Here is an 18,719-nt window from a genome sequence, read left to right as displayed (position 1 = left end):
TGGTCGCCTATACGGCTATTAGGAATAAACATCTAAAATGATCCTACTCTATCGTGATTGCCTCTACTCGCCCAACGTTGCCCATTGTGAAGAGGGCCCATTACATTACCTGCAAATATAGTGCAATTAGTTTCCCCCCAATCAACAGCAATGCGCCGTGAACTTTATCATCATTTTCCCCGGAATAATTGGGTAATGACAGACAATACAGGTCGTTAACTTTATTTTTGGAACTCTTCATTTGACTGAAATAAAATGGATGAAATAATGTTTCTGAATAAGTTGAAAAATCTAATGATTACGAAGGGTTAAATGTTGATAAATTTTATGAGGTGCTTGTTCTATAAAAAGGTTAATACATTTTAAAATAATGGTTTCCACAACGTGTTAAATAGAATCCTATTTAACAGAAATTATTTTGATATGCATGACTAAACTAATGATTAATTTATTTTAATGAATGTAGGAGATGAAAGACACTGGCTTTATATTTCTATTTCACGGGTCAGTTCTCATCTTATGCCTAGATTTAGTATAAGATGTCGTATTTTGATTGCCGTGCTTTTGCGTCCATGTTATTTTCAGACATTTCCTTCTTCTTGTATGTCATAATATTATTGTACAGTGATGCTATTAAAGATCTTATACAACAATATACATTGGGGAAATTAATTGTTTTGCAACAATAGCATTTTAAAAGTTTATCATCAAAATAAAATCATTGTAAAAAAATATAGTAAGAGTAACATATACTTCAATATACCTACACAGAATACAGGATAAAAATTTGGATATGTAATTGTATTTATTTTAAAACCTCAATTGAAATCTGAATATTATAATTACATTATGTAGAATAATACCTGATATCATTATAACCAGGACAGGTTTCCGAATGCACTAAATTTTCGTACATCATTAGGGGATGTTTAACGTTGATAGGCTGGCTGGCATCATATCTGCGATTAGCGATCTTAGTAACATTAAACATGTAGTAACAAGAGTAGTTAGATAAGCTTATATTATAATTACATATACAATGATCCCATGAGCCTAGTATTAGGTACCTAATGCTATTTAGGGTTTCGACACAATGGTTAAATGGTTCACAATGGAATATGAAATAACATATCGAGAACAAGAACGATTTAACGTTAATAAGAGAGGAGCATGTATTCAGGAAATAAACTAGAAATCACTTTGTTAGAAAAAATACCCAATTCGTATAGGAGCTACCAACGTTGACAAGTGAGCATTTTAGTATAGTTGGTTCTTTGATATACTGTTCCTCTTGCTATTTCGGTTAGAGTCCGGGCTGTCTGGCTGGTCGCAGTGGTTGCGTTTTTTAGTGCGCATCTCTTCTGCACAGGATAATTTCCTTAATTTAAAGTCATTTTTTAACGCGTAATTTTTAATATTTTACCTTTAGATAGATCCATTAGACATAATTTTTTTATTGCAAGACGTTTTTTTCGTTGTTAAATAGGTGCCAGACGCAATTTTTTATTTCGTTTTTATAAAAAATTCAAATTATTTTAGAATGTCTGTAAATTTCATATTATGTTCTTCAAACATAATATAATCTAAAATTAATTAGCCAGACGCTAATTCGATTGTTAAGTATTAAATAATGTGTATAAATAAAAAAAGTAATGAAGCATGCAGCTCATCAGCTAGTGTATTTTAACTAAGCGACAGGAAATAATTGCAAGAATACAATATTATTTACACTTGTTCTTATAAATAAAAGCTTAAATGAAAAAAAATAAACATAAAAGTGAAAAATAAATTAAAGTTACCATACATTGAAAATAATGGAATAAAAACTTTATCAATGAAGGTTAAACAATTACATTGTTAAATTTAAAAAGCCATCTTCATAATCATCATCATCATCATCTTTCCTCACACTGTCAGAATTATTTATGTTATCGTCTAAGGAATTGTTATTGTTTTCCAATATTCCATCATCTGTAAACAACTAGAAAGTTTGTTTCAATATTATTGATGTACACACGTACACACACACAACACACACACACCACACCACACACGACACACACACGTGAACACACACACACACGCATGTTTAAGTTTGTATTGAATTTAACTAAAGTAGTTAGCATGAATTTATATAGGTAGGTATACTAGCGGTACGCCCCGGCTTCGCCCGTGGTACCTACATGTATAAACTATCCTATCTCTCAAGTTGAATCGAACTGCACATGGTGTGCGAATTTTATTATAATCGGTTAAGTGGTTTAGGAGTCCATTGAGGACAAACATTATGACACGAGATTTATGTATATATATTAAGAATTAAGATTAATGAATTAATATTGTTATCATCATCACTACATAGTAGGTATAAAAAAAAGTCGCTTTCTCTGTCCCTATGTCTCTTTAAATCTTTGAAACTACGCAACGGATTTTGATGTGGTTTTTTTAAATAGATAGAGTGATTCAATTGGGAGGTTTATATGTATAATAACATCCATTAAATAGTGGAGAAGTACCTACTGTTATTTTTGAGGTTTCTAATGTGATTACGTAAATAATTACAATTTTTCCACTTACAGTGCAAACGGAGGCACCCTACGAGTTTTATCAAAATAATGTACTAACTACATTGAAAAGGTCTACAGAAAAGTCCGTGATGGTATATGTCTATCTCTTATGGATAACCCACAATAACTTTTTTTATCATTTACTTTTTACGACAAATAATGGCTAATTTTCGAAGCGATTTTAACCAATACAGCATTAATCCTTAACCAATTAAAGACCTTGAATACATTGTTCATTTAATATAGATCTATATGGCCTTTTACACATGGATTTCAGTGAATATTTTCGAAGATATTACAGATTTAAAAATTGCGGGACGTAGCGTTTGCGGCGGTACCAGCCGGCCGCCCGGCTATATCTACACTAATATTATAAAGAGGAAAGCTTTGTTTGTTTGTTTGTTTGATTGCAATTAATAGGCTCATAAACTACTGGACCGATTTTAAAAATTATTTCACCATTCGAAAGCTACATTATCCACGAGTAACATAGGCTAGGTTTTATCCCGGAAATCCCACGGGAACGGGAACTATGCGGGTTTTTCTTTGAAAACGCGGGCGAAGCCGCAGGCGGAAAGCTAGTATTTTATACCCGTGCGAAGCCGGAGCGGGCCGCTATGTTTTTATATTCAACGTTCACAGTTTTTCTGTAGTGTATTTAGCGATTATTGCACCCGTGCGAAGCCAGGGCCGGGTCGCTAGTTAATATTAGATATATATTAGAAAATTTAACTTGTATTGGCAACACTGTATTTTGTTTGTGGTTCTTTTTCTTCTTGTACGCGGTGTGTAATGTGTGGTATTAGGCAATGTGCTATTGGAAACAATATACATAAGTTTATGTAATCGCTGTTTTCATTTAAACCCATAACTTAATAGATAAGTAATAAAAAAATTGTTTTGTATAGAAGATTGTTGATGTACCCTAATAGTTTATTTTTTAGCCTAAGGAATAAAATGTACCAATGGAAGGTACTTGTTCCCACAACACAGGGAATCCTAGAGTAGGAACAATTCAATTTCTAAGCATCTTAGGTATATTTTCGAAAAAAAGAAGTTATTTTTTATTGTTATTTAATTTTCGCGGCCGACCCTTTCTATCTCTCTTGCACTTTAAACTATCTCTCCATATACACAATCATCAAATTGTTATACGTATACGTAGTATATTATTATTAGTCTATGGTTATACTTACCTACTTTCACTACGTTTTTATTTGTACATATTTAATACTTAACAATCGAATTAGCGTCTGGCTAATTAATTTTAGATTATATTATGTTTGAAGAACATAATATGAAATTTACAGACATTCTAAAATAATTTGAATTTTTTATAAAAACGAAATTAAAAATTGCGTCTGGCACCTATTTTACAACGAAAAAAACGTCTTGCAATAAAAAAATTATGATTGATGGATCTATCTAAAGGCAAAAGTTTAAAAATTACGCGTTAAAAAATGACTTTAAATTAAGGATAATTTCCTGTGCAGATAAGATGCGCACTACTGAACGCAACCACTCCGGCCAGCCAGACTGCGCGGACTCTAACCGAAATAGCTAGAGGAACAATATATCAAAAAACCAGCTATACTAAAATGACTTCTTTTTCAACGTTAATAGCTCCCGTACCAAATAGGTACATGATATAGGTAGCTGCCATTAATCAATCAATGCATGAAGTAGAAAGTAAATAGAATAAAGGTACGTAAAAAAATACCGTTTAGATTTATTTTTTACCTGTCTAATCCCCAGCCAAGTGCTACACCCACTGAGCCAGCAGGATTTGCATCAAATTGATGGGATATCAGCGATACCGGAGCCCACCCATTGCACGTTTCAGCCATGGAATTGACTATTTGCAAAACACCTGGTGTAACATATAAAAGTTAATTTCATCCATTTGTTTGGCTGTTGCTTTTTATATTTTTAGAGTTGTGTTTGCTGCAAAAGAACAAATAAGCATAATTATTACGATTTATACAAATCAGATAGGATATTATAGGATTTTGAAATAGTTAAAAATATTCATAAAATTGTATGGATTTAGAAAGAAATCCTGACAATCTTTTTTTGTAAACCGTTTCTCGAGTTTTTATAACATTACCTAACAGTTTATTAATATCATCACTACAAAACTACATTTCAATGGAAATTATAATAATATGTAATTAATACTAAAATATATTATATGTAGATCGAAATATTACTACAGTATAGACTTCAACTTCAATCTATACCAAATACCGATATTGTAGAGGTGGCGTCTTGCGAAATCTCTATCATCAAATCTTGGATGAATAAAGCTCCGTTTAACGTAAGATATCCTCTCAGGATTTCTCCAGTTGTCAGTGCAGTAAGCCACATACGCCGACTGGCCATCTACGTAATATGTATCTCTGTTTCGTCGAGACAAACATGAGGCGGCTGCCAACAGCCAATGTGGACTTATTGCTGCCGCATCGCAACGCACCTAAATAGAAGGTTAATTACACAATGGAAACAAAAAGCATTATACAAAGTCAGAAAAATAATTAGTTTTCCTTTACGGTCGCTTTGCATTTGCCCAAGAATACCTGCCCCTAATTTGTACTAAATACCTTTTAATTTCAGAAAATATGGTGCTTTGCATTCATAACATCAGTCGTATTTTAATTTTAAATCTTTTATGAAATGTGTGATTTGAAACGCTTAAACATTTCATAAAAGATTCAAGAGCTTATTACACAGACTAATGTGAAATTGCGCTCTCGTTTTGAATGGACTAAATAAAATGGACTAGTTATGCAACTTACTTCAAAGCCTATAGAAGTTTTATGTACAAACACATTATTTTCAATTAGGTAGTGTAAATGAACTTAAATAATTTTTGTCTTTATTTTAAGACTTTTGAAGTAAACGGACATAAAAGCTAAAAATTTAAATTTTAAACTTATATGTAAAATAGCAGTTTTGCCTTTTATACATAAATTTAATGATGTGAACATAAATTAAACCTCAATTTTTTTGACCTTGAGTAGGTCGAATAAACCATAAGCCTATATTTATATGAAATCTAAAAAATACCTGCAAAGGTTCGTAAACATAGACAGCAACAAAAGGAAAGTCGGACCACGCAGCTTGTCGGCTTATGTAGTACTCGTTATCGACAAGTGATTTTATTGTAGCTTTTGCCGCTTCTGGAAATAACTCTTTAGAGGATTGCTTGTAAAATTCGTTTCTGTATTCAGCTGAAATAACTTTATCGATATGCTTTTTCACAAATCGTGTTTTATTGTAATTTGATTGCATACTCGTCTTAACATCGACGTCTTCGAACAATGCTTTTTGATCATAATCAAGGTTTTGTGCGTGTGATATTTGTGGTGTATCATTGTCATATATTTCAAAGAACTTTATTTTGTCGTATATTGTTGTAGCCTTTGTAACATTTTCATTGTTATTATTATAGCCTTCCACAGAATCGTCTGAAATATTCATAGTATTAGACGGCAAAGATGTTAACGGACAAGTTTCCATGTCATTGTTGTTTGCTGTATTATCTTCTGCATTTTGTATATTCCTTGGAGAAGTTAAATAAGCGAGGAATAAATTTCTAAAAGTATTATTCACTTGTAAAGGTGGAGTTTGTGTAGACTTGCATGTTTCATATTGAAGTTGAAATACAAAAAATGGAGAATTTACTACTACTTGATTTTCATTATACTTAACATTATCGCTTTCGTTTATTGAATTATAATTCTTCTCGTCGTTACTAAGATCTAAATATTGAAATTCTATAAAACTCGGTGTTGAGGATGATCTTCTTAGATAAGGTAACGCATAGTTTAGTTTTTGCGTTTCTTGTGTGGTTGAATAACCGTGGTCTCTCTTCCTTTTAGGAACACTCTTTATATTAGGATTAGGTGTTACACTTTGAACATCACCAAATATCTTTGTTTTTCTCCACAGCAAGTTGACAATTTCGTATCGTTTATGAGTCAATCGGCTTACTTGCCATTTCTTGCCTGGAGTTACTCTTGCAGCGCTTAATGTTTGATCAAAACTCGTGCTATTTCTAACTTTGTTCTCCTTACGTTTTTCAGAAATGCTAGGCATAGAACAGGCTATGTTTAAAATTAGAACAGAAATTATAATAATAAATATAACGTTTCTGTGAGTAATCATTATGAATTTACTTAAAAATCTCAAATGTAAGAAAATATATCAACATATTACTGCAGATTTCACTTTATATGATTGCACACTTGCACATTATTATGCACAAAAATTTGACAGTGTCTTTCATATTTGCATAATCTGTACTTGATCACTCTATATACGCAGCAAATACGCGTAGGATGAATGCACAGATGAATGTAATCAAAGGTAGAGATCTTGTAGAGATTGTTATGTTGAATTAATATTACCTATATACTTTGGATAGGTACCTATATAGTTTAAATAATGCTTAAATTATAACGTAAATTTTATTCATCAATAATTATAATATGAGAACAATTATTTATCTGACATATATGTCGAAAAACTGAATACTAGCACAAAACAAAAAAAGGATATCTGTAAAAAAAGCTAGTCTATGTCTTTGTCAAAATATTGGATTACGTTTTATTTTATGTGAAATATTTGAAAATTCTAAAATATTGAATAAAAATAATCAAATAGTGTTTACAAATTTCTGTAAAGGTGAGAAGATTAATTAATATTAATTATAAAAGTAATTAAAAAAAAAAACAGACATTATATTGGTCTTCGTATATGGTAAACGATATCGTTGGACATAAAGTAGGTAAATATTATATTATAAGGTGTGCCTCAATCACAGAAATGAAATTTCTTACCACGAGCTAATAAATTTTAGTATTTTTCGATATCGTAAAAACCCAAGTCGTTACTATAATGCGTCGTTAATATCCCTTGTGTTGAAAAATTAAGCAGTAAAATTGAGTTGTTTTTTACTTTTTCTGACTTCGTTAAAATATTTATTTTTCTAAATAAGTAAGTACTCAATTAATGGACCAAGTTTTCCATTTCCTGAACCTAATGATGCGTAGAGCATTTGTGCTCTGCCTATTTCTTCTATTGCTGGCTCTTTATTTATGCGCAATTAAAATTTTTTATATTTAATTTATACAGTATCTAAGAAATATCGTACATTTACTTTATTATGAAAAATTTTAATATTAATAATTTTGTCGTAAATAAAAACCAGTACTGATATACACTACATAATATAATTAAGTAGCGATTCATTGGTGTTATTTTCTAAAGCATAATATAATATTTATGTCGCGTTACACAAAAGTGAGAAATAAAGCTTATCCCTTAAATCATAACTTTCCTTTTTGAACGCATAAATATGCGATAATAAAATATCCGTTATTTCGAACTCACTGTATGGAACCTTCACATTTCGATCACCCTAATACATCAAAGCTCGATGTATGTGGTTCTATGTGATATCAACTTTATTACACGGAGATTTCACTTCAATGATGTACAATAGTTATTGGTGTATGTTTCAACTGATGATATTAAAAGCAAAAAGGTGTGTTAATAAGGAAGTAGAGCACAACCTTGTGTAAAAAATGCATACAAAAAGTATAAGAGAGTGGCCGTTAATTAGTCTTAAATTTAAATTAAAATACTAGTAAAATTTATAATTAGTAGTAAATGTGACGACGGGTGATTTTTTTTCTAACAACAGCACTTTTCGTGCTAATAAATTCATTTCATTTTATTTCGTAGATAGGTTATTAGCACTCCACGTCGAATGTGGCTAATTAGCCACATTTTGCATCAGTTTTTTTTTTTATGTATAAGTCGGCAAACGAGCTTGCGCGTCACCGTACAGAAAGCGATGATTGGCGCCGCCCATGAACAACCACAGACTCTGGAGTATTGTGGTTGCGTTGCCGGCCTTTGAGGGAGGAATACGCTCTCTTCTTGAAGTATTCTAAATTATAGTCCTTGGGAAATGCCGAATTTGGAAGGTCATTCCACAGAGGAGTAGTGCGCGGTAGGAAGTTCCTCCTAAAACACACGGTGGAAGAACGCCAAGTATCGAGATGATGTGGGTGAAATTTGAGCTTGTGGCGTGCGCTTCGGTGGTGAAATTCGGCGGCTGGTGAATGGTGCAGTTGATCTTACTTTGACGTCTAATCGTGTGTGCGAGTGTGCCGTTTTTGAAGATCGAATGTTCCATTGGTAACAGCTATCTGCACCTTTTTGCTTATAATATCATTGGTTCCAACAATCCAAATAAAAACTGATACAAGGCAATTGTAACCAACTTATATTTTATAGATATATAAGACAGTAACAAAGGCTCCAAGATGAATTCCGTTCCGATTGCATTGAACAAAGCCGCCATGCGAAAATACGAAGACTTGGAAGTGCCGTGCGAAGACATTCTCGCCGCATATGTGTGGGTCGATGGCACTGGGATAAATTTGCGATCAAAAGACAGAACATTAAATTTCGTCCCCAAGACACATAAAGGTAATAGACCGTTCGGAATGTACAAAAGATAAAATATTAGCGCCGATTGCCAATTTGTTGGCACGAAGCTTTTACAGTTTTGTGGGTAATTTAAAGCAAATTTGTTATCTTCTTTTCGTGGTAATATATTGATAATGTAACTTTATAATTGATAGTTATCAATAAACAATAATATTATATAATATTTCCTGTTGGAATAAGCAGTGAAAATGACTAAACTTAAAGGATAATCTGCTTATAACGTCCACTAAAAAAACACATCTATAAATCAAAAGCGCTACCGTAAAAGTGTCGCTTTAAACTTTAAATCAACCTTACAAATTGATCCTCCGCTTATAATGGTGTAACTAGAGTGCTTTAGAACTAATTGATGCGATGTTGCGACTTTGTAACAACCAATTTAATTGGTAACCAAGTCAGTAGGTGTCACGTCGGGGAATATGAGCGATATGACTTGCGTAATATAAAGGTTTTGTAAGGGTTTTACTAAATAAATGGACGCACTTTCGCACGACCAAGATTAATAAAGTGACTCTTTGTTTGTGCCATTATGATATTAAAATAAATGTAACGTGTTTGAGTACACTGTATTGTGTTGAGTCTAAAGGGATAAGTTGATACATGCATTGTACAATGTATAGCCTATTTTATCTGGGCTGTAATCAACAATACTTTCATGAAAGTAATTACACAATGGACAATAATTAGACAAAAGTAAACATTATATATTAGCTTATTGAACGCAGACTTCCAAAAATTAATCAATGAAACACATTAGCATTAACTACACGATAAAATATCTTTATTCTTCAGACCTACCAATTTGGTACTTCGACGGTAGCAACACGGCACAAGCGAGCACCGATAACTCAGACACGTTTATCTTCCCTGAAGTTATTTACCACGATCCGTTTCGCCGGGGCGGCCATATACTGGTCTTAGCGGATACTTACCAGCATAATTATCAGCCGACTGGTAAGTAAGTCTCGGGTTATTTAACGTTCCATTAAGAGTTAAGAACCTCGTAGGAGGTAATACGTTTCAACAATTTTGTACCGGAATAAGGAAAGTAAGAAACTTAATTATCATTGTGTAAACGAATTATGAACTTTTTTTTGTTAATTCAGGTGTCTATTGTTCTTAATATCCCGACTTGATATGAAAACGAGAGACTAATTTATGTACATCGTATATTCAAGTCATGTCTCATTCAGTTTTGAATATAATATTATAATTTATAAGTATTCACTTCACGCTCTTTTCTCCAAAACTCAGGAATTTTTCTTTTTTTTTTTCTGAATTTTTTTTCAGGCGAGATTTTGGTCAAGCGCTTCCCTATCTATAGTAAAAAAAAAAAAAAAAACTGTAGGTATAAATTCAGTCATACGTTGCGGATTGAAAAATAAGTAATAAGAGTTATTCGAAATAGGCTGCATCGATTTCCCATTAGCGACTGTTCTCGACATTGGCACGTACTTGGTATAGCTTGATAACTCTTACCTCTTGTTATTTCCGAACCGTCGCTCATGGGTGGTGTATGAATAATTAACTTTTATTGTAGTAGGTATACAGGAGACACGAGAACCTTTTACCGCTTCTGCGACATTCTGCAGTATAAAATATAATTCAGTTTTGCACATATTTGTAGCGCAATCGAAGCAGACGATAATATTGCACATGTATTTCAACCACAAATCGTTGAAATTGTTGAAACTTGTAAAACGTACGTGAGATGAACGTATCCTTGTTAAAAACGTGTCTAGAAAAATGAAAGTTATCGTAGATCTAGTACAAGCTGACTGCACATGCAAGATATTATAATATTGTATCTTGACTCAACGGATTGAAAAAGATTTTGGTTTCCAATATTACGGTTACTTAATACACGCTACAGTGATTTCAGGTTCAGGTCATAGGAGTAAATCTTTGAAATTTTACGTTTCGGTTCGTCAGGAATTCTTTATGATGAATGTGTTGTTACGAGCAATGTGTTTGTCGTAGCGTTACTACATTATATTGTGTATTTCATGTTGAGTTTATATTGCGTCAATAATGGTAAATTTGCTAAGTAATAATAAGCTAGGAAATGTTGTTTCCATTAGGTAAGATCGTTAATGCGAGTATAGCACCTAATGCGTAATTTTGGAGTTAATTGAGCGCTATTGATTCAAGACCAGATTAACGGAGAATGTATTGAATTGGCAATGATTTATATTATTATTTTACTATCGTCTTTGAATGCGTAACTGATTTCTGTCGGCCTCCTTATTCAAATATCTATATTAAGATATATTCAATGATTTACAAAGTAATGCCAATACATTTTGAAAATGTATTTAAATAACAACGACAGATGCATTTGTTTTTTCTACTCATCAATGTCCCGTAACTTTTCATATTTTAACATTGTTTTCCGAGAAAGGAAACCTTTTCAATGTTTTGTTTGAGGCGATCATTTAAGGCTGACTCGTAAAACAACTCACAAAGGCGGTGACCGTTCAACATAATATGAACGTCCCTATATTCGGCCAGACCGTATTTATTCATCAAAAGATGTTATTTTCTACTTTCATAAATAACTCATTTATTCCATAAACATTAAACAAGTGTACATAGATTAGTAAGCACTAAATTTTCAGGTCCAATGTAAATAATATAATAATATTTCACAAAACATTCTGATAATGTAGAGTCTACCTAAATTGAATTAAACTACATATTTGTTTTATAGCAACAAACTACCGCAAAGGCTGTGTAATACTAACTGAAAAAGCGGACGTTGAAGAGCCATGGTTTGGTTTCAACCAAGAGTTTTTCCTGACTACTACGGATGGTAGGCCTTTGGGTTGGCCGCCTGGTGGGTTTCCAGCTCCTCCTGGTCCATATTATTGTGCTATTGGAGCTAATAAAATTGTAGCCAGGGATCTTATGGAAGCATTCTATAGGTAATTGCACAAATTAGAATAAATGACTAGTAGCAGGTACCTATAAAGATAAAAATATTTATTCTCAGATTACATTATTCATGGTTGAAACGTATTGATTATAATAATTGTACAATGACAAGACATATCCATATTTCACCTTACAATATCCTTTTCACATGTTTCGGTAGCTTAACGTATGCAAAAGATTTAAACAAGGAAATAAATGTCGGTATTCTACATCAAACCTTCGGTGTCGCATTCCCAGCGGACACCCGAGGCCAAGATAGCACAGTGTGGAGATAATAGCAGCTGTTTTGCTTTTATGGCCTATTTTTCTAACAGAGCATAATCTCGTATAGGTCCATAAATTAAATGGAAATTCGGTGTTTTGTTTCGATTTATACCAAAGGACAGTACAATAAATGGAGCAATATATTGCTTTTGCCTTACAAAGGCTCAATAACAATGTAATATAATAGTTATTTAGACTGTAACGTAAAGTTGTGTAGACCGTAATATAATTATAACCAATGTTGGATAATAAACCTTAGTTACCTAGTTTATAGTTTGATAATTTGTTGATTAATTTGATTAAAATAATTAGAGCTCTGAGATTGAATACAAGAAGGCTTCAAATAATTGAGAATTTAAATTTTTGATCTTTTCGCTGTCCTTGTTTTCATCATTGATGAAAGAGAAAATGATAATAAACTTTAATTTGATTAAAAGCTTTATCAATTTTTTTAACTACATAATAAACCAGTTAAATAATGACATAGGTACCTATCATAAACAATAATAATACCTATGTCTGATACAAATAACGTAAAATTTTACGAAAGGATTTTTACTTCCATTTAAGAGTCTTTAAATGTTATATTTATCGTTTTAATACGGAAAGTATATTTTATAGCCATACTCATATTAGTTTTTTAAGTCTAATTTCGTTGTTTAGTGAAAGAGACGGTCAATAAAATGTTTTATTTCACCAGATGTTGTCTCTACGCCGGAGTGCATATAAACGGCATAAACCCTGGCACCACGCCATCGCAATGGAATTTTCAGGTAATTATTAAAAATTAAATTTACAAATATTTTTCTTGTATCTAATATTGGATATTTGTGAAGATTCTTGCTTCGTAGTTCTCAAATTTTATGAGACAATATCTTTCGTAGTGAATAAGTAACACATCGTCAGCTATATATAATTATATACATATATATATTATATAGTCAGCTGTATAAATGATACCTTTAAGGTGGAAAACGGGGATAGAATAAAAAAAATATAATCGACCTAATGTAATAAATAAAAAGTGTCTAAAGAGTATATTGTACAGTGTTTTTCTAAAAAAGGGTCCTTTTTGTTACGTTTTTGAAATTATTATTGTCTGTCTAGGTACGATAAGACTGATGTGCCCGTTGGGACAAAAGCCTCAACAATAAACGGATTTGAAATTGTGTCAAAAATTTGTCTGAGACGAATTAATAATTTGTATTTTCAATTTGTACAGTGATTTAATAGCTTATAATTCTAAATTATTCATAGTATTTAAACATCGTGAGAACTCGTAAAATGTGTAATTTAGAAGTGCTTTCTGAATACGAAATATCGTCGGAATATTAAGCAATTTCTCTCCCAAAGCTCTGTGTTCTTTAAGATTTTCTCAGCGTATCGCACAATAGACTCCAATGAATGTTATTATTAGGTTGGACCCAGTCCCGGATTAAGAGCTGCGGATGACCTTTGGATGGCTAGATACATTCTCGCTCGGCTTGCTGAGGAATACGGCACCGTCGCAACATTCGAGCCCCAACCTATTCAAGATTGGCCCGGCAATGGCACTTTCGTATATTTCTCATCCAAGGATATGAGAGAAGAGGACGGGATTTTGTAAATAAAGCTCTATGTATTCATATTTAGTAGTGCTGTATGACCTCGTATTTTTCTCTCAATTTACGTATTTAGCTTTTGTGCTCAAGTATGTTAATATTAGATCGTAATTCATATTATTTTACATAGCTTGTAAGCTTTAATAAAGCAAACTTTAATTACTTCGAAATCCAGATTTACATCGGTTATTAGTGTCACGTTCTCAAATAAGAAATGTTCTCATTGAAATAACCCTTGATTAAAAAGCCTCGTTTCCGCGAAGTTAATTTGCTCTTCACCACAGTGAAAGCTTTAAAATATTAATTTTATGTAATATCTCCCTGTGACCGAATCCTTCGTTTAGTAGTTGAAGCGTGAGCATAGAACCGGATTCGATTCCTGGTTGAGACGAGAAAAAAAACCTACTTGTCCCTAAAAGAAAACCGGTCAATCAAATACATAGATGAATTTATAATGCATTTGCTCCTTACCCACTATTACATTGGACTATACTTTTTTCCCTGTAGGGTTATAGAGAGGGCGATTGACAAGCTGGCTCGGCGGCACGGTGCCCACATCAACGAGTATGACGCTAACAACGGAGCGGACAACGCGAGGCGACTCACCGGAAAAAATGGCATGCCGAACATTCGAGACTTTACCGCAGGCTAGTATAATTTTAGGTAATTAGTTGCAAACATTAATGTGAGCATGTTAATTTACATCTATGATTTGCACTAATAAAACACCCTTTCTTTATTGCTATAAAGCAGAAAAAACTAGAAAGTTTATACAATAATGTAGCTCACAAAGCTTTAAATCCTACTTTTTAGGGTGGAAGTTTAAACACAGCTTTTATATTGTTGCTTTGATAAATCACGTTTCCAGTAAGCGATTTCTTTCAGCATTAGGGTAAGTGCAACGAACGGAAACTGCAATTTTGTTTGAGCTACAAATTGAAACTTCTTGTAATGAGTTCTTCTAGAAATTATTTATAAGGAACTTTTGTGATGTTATTTCAATAACGGTCGTTCTTTGTCGTTCAAAATATATTTTCATGACAATATAGAATATCCATAATATTCATTTGCATGTTTTCATATAAATACTGATGTGTTAATTGTCTTGTATATATATATTAACTCTACGTGAAGGGTTGTTATGTCGAATAATTTATACCGGTTCAATAGGTTACACACATGTGGTTTTTATTATCCTTTCACCTCATAACCGTATAAGCAAATGACGCATGTAATGCATTGGTTTTAATTAGACCGGACTCTCAGTGGAGTTTCGTTTGCAAAAATAGCGGACCTAAATCTGACTTCTGATATATATTGTATAGATCCCAGACATCCTATAGACAGATGTTGCCAACCAGTTTTGTGGTCCCCCTCTCCCCACAACGGTAATTAAATATGGCATACAAAGAAAAAAATAAAACTTTCCAAAACATGCCGTGTGGGGTATCAAATGAAAGAACTTATTGAGTAGATCACGAATATATAGCATACTATAACATTTCTTACACTTTCTCTAAGATTTTTTAGAAAATTTACGAAAATGCTCCATTTTTGAGTTAACTTTAAACCACTTTAGATTGAAAACTCATGAATATATTTTTTAAATTATTATTTTAAATAATTAACAATAGTCCATTGTTTACGATTCAATAGTTCGTACAGTGAAATAGTTGCATGGGGGAGTGGGGGGAGCATTCAAAGATGGCGAGTATATTTTCAAGTTTATGCCAGAAATAAAGGCCTAATACAAAAATATTGGTGTCAGGGCTTAGAATAATTATCTCTGCACTGTCGTTGTGTTTGACAGAATGAAAAATATGGCAGAACATTCTTGAATCAGCCTCTGTGTGATTTCAAATCGGTAACTTCAGTGAAAGTTGCGCCTTGCAATTTAAAACATTTTGTGGGGTCATCAAATCCACCACATATATTACGAACTATTGAATCATAAACAATGGACTATTGTTAATTATTTAAAATAATAATTTAAAAAATATATTCATGAGTTTTCAATCTATCCTCCTAAGACCCAGATCGGAACTACCAAAGGTAGTCGTAAAAACCCACTGTACAAAATTATGCACAAATTAATTTATTGCTGTCAGACCCAGAGACGTAAAACGTCGTAATTTTGAAGCTATACCTTTTAGGGTTTCGAAAGTATTTTTACCGTAATACCAGGTGTCTATGGGACATTTTTGGTCACCTTCTGTAATTCTATCTTTTGTACAAAATTTTGTACAGTGGGTCTTAATGTAGCAGAGAAATAATAAATCAAAATTACAAAAAATAAAGTTTATTATAGAAATTAAATAGAAAACAAAATTTTTCCATTTGAGATCTTTAACTTCTATTAAGGCAATATTAAATTACGCGTCCTCGACTTCTACTCCCACGACTTCCTTCTTCCGCGAATGCTTATAATATTTCTTCCACGACTACAACCACGTGTCCAACGTAGACGAATTCGTGTTCTGCTGCGACTTGATCCTCGCAAAAAGGAGAATCATCATTGTCATCTTCAATAAGCGGCTGTTAATCTTCACTAGAAGAACTTGAAGATGAAGATTCCTATCTTCCAACTGGCATGTACTCGTCATCTGTCTCATTATATTCAAAAGGGTCCTCTTCAGCTTCTGACTCATATTCTAATTCATTTAGACACTGAAGAATCTCATTTTCATTAGAATCTAAAATAAAAACAAAAATACTCTCTATGAAAAGCAGATACCTAACGTTTGATACTGAGAACCAATGTACAAAATATTGAACAAAATAATTGATGACTTTGTGAATCACCTTTATTAAATACAGCAACAAAAAATATTAATAGTGTGTAATATTTACACCTTATAGTATAAAATAACATTAACAGTGACGTGGGAAAACTAGTGATTATATAAGTATTTTGAGATTAAACTTACTCTTAGCACGAGGGAGCGGCAGGTTTCGTCGTTCATCACAGCTAGTTTTGAAAATATACTTATTTTTTTGTTGGCAGCATTGATATTATAGACAATACAAACTATTTAAGTAATTTTGACATGTGAAACTATTCGCGGGAAGATTTGAAAAAAACTACAGTTGTTAAAAGAATAAGTACAAAAAATTGTACACTGGGCGGTTACTACTATAAACTATATGACAGAGCTGGGTCAGATAGCACTATTTTATTTTGTACAAAATTTTGTACGCGGGGTCTTAGGAGGCTATAGTGGTTTAAAGTTAACTCAAAAATGGACCATTTTCGTAAATTTTCTAAAAAATCTTAGAGAAAGTATAAGAAATGTTATAGTATGCTATATATTCGTGATCTACTCAATAAGCTCTTTCATTTGATACCCCACACGGCATGTTTTGGAAATTTTTATTCTTTTCTTTGTATGCCATATTTAATTACCGGGGTGGGGGGAGGGGGACCACAAAACTGGTTGGCAACATCTGTCTATAGGGGATGTCTGGGATCTATACAATATATATCAGAAGTCAGATTTAGGTCCGCTATTTTTGCAAACGAACATCTCCTTGGAGCCTGCTCTAAATATATTTCCTTGGTGTTAACAAATTAGATTTTTCTAAAACAATATTGAAATGTGTAACAATTTCTTCTTCATTTAAAATTTATACAGGTTCTATAAATCGTTGTGCCTTCATGTTATATTATTCTTTACTGTTATTTAACAGTTTTATTTATTAGAAAATTATACAAGGCATTTGGCACTAGTGTATTCAAAAAATTAAAGTGCTTAAGCTCATTAAAAAGCTTTATTACCCGAAAGCGAAAACCTAGTAATAAATTAAATTTAATCAACTTACGAATTATTCACGCTCATTCAATCAATTATTCGTCGACAACATTTATTACTTTGTCGTATAATGCCCTGAAAATCAATTTTAATTTTATTTTTTGTTTTCCATAAATGAAAATATGAATGCAATATTATCTCAGTTCATACACTTTCAATATATATATGAGATTTATTGTCTGACTAAGAAAGGTCCTCATAAAGTTACGGGCAGACTGAAAATCAGCACTGTTTAGGTGTTAAAGCCGACAGCATGGCTGAGTCTGACCCGATTGCCATGTAAATTATTCTATTTTTTTATTAAGTAATGTAAGTTGTTGTTAAGTGAACATGTGGCAATAAATATTTTCTTTCATTCTTTTATAGGTGTAGCGAACCGTAGTTGCTGCGTAAGGATACCTCGCCAAGTGTCTGAAGATAAGAGGGGTTATTTGGAGGACCGTCGTCCCGCAGCCAACGCTGACCCCTACCGTATCATCTCTATTATGCTGCGTACTTGCATATTTGATGAATAAATATTGTTTGTTTTTTATGTTCTGTTTTTGATACTTGTCTTTTTGTCTTGTCTTCTGTCATTAAATTCTTATGAAAATCCCAGATGTATTTCTTTCTTCGTACTTCGTAGTAATAATTATTGAGTAATTGATAAGATAAAGCAAGTAATTGAAGACTTAATACTAGATAGATTTTCACCAATTAGAGAGGCTAAGGAATGGATTAAAGATTAGAGTAACAAACAGTTTATAAATCGTAATGGTAATTGGATATCTTTAGTCCCATTTCAATTCTTATTTTATCCGTCCTAAAGAATGGTGTAATTGGTGTAATCTATTGTGTTGACATCGGAAGCAATAAAATGAGGAATTCAAATCGTAATCTTCATCTTATCTAAAAATAAGGTAACATTTTCTCCAATTTATTAAATGGTTATTCAAGAACATATTGTTATCTAAGGGCGGATTTTTCAATGCTTTTACTACTTTATTTTAAGAAGTGATATTACACACTAGTAAGGAGAAATA

The 18,719-nt window shown here is 32.4% G+C and overlaps 1 protein-coding gene across 1 annotated transcript; it reads left to right on the top strand.

The window, feature by feature from the left end:
- The first annotated feature begins 8,815 nt into the window (after positions 1-8,815).
- Positions 8,816-18,230, top strand: LOC149904589 (glutamine synthetase 2, cytoplasmic-like). Its single transcript, XM_090106974.1, has 7 exons — positions 8,816-9,068; positions 9,882-10,043; positions 11,800-12,013; positions 12,988-13,060; positions 13,705-13,889; positions 14,396-14,535; positions 18,064-18,230. The coding sequence occupies exons 1-7, from the start codon at positions 8,903-8,905 to the stop codon at positions 18,210-18,212; spliced, it is 1,089 nt and encodes a 362-aa protein (XP_089963100.1). The 5' UTR covers positions 8,816-8,902; the 3' UTR covers positions 18,213-18,230.
- The last annotated feature ends 489 nt before the right edge of the window (positions 18,231-18,719 follow it).

Source organism: Colias eurytheme, chromosome 11 (assembly GCF_061535395.1).
Source record: "Colias eurytheme isolate Ceu_HAF_F1 chromosome 11, ilColEury1 Martin Lab GWU primary, whole genome shotgun sequence".
NCBI lineage: Eukaryota > Metazoa > Arthropoda > Insecta > Lepidoptera > Pieridae > Colias > Colias eurytheme.
This window is presented reverse-complemented; position numbering and strand designations above follow the sequence as displayed.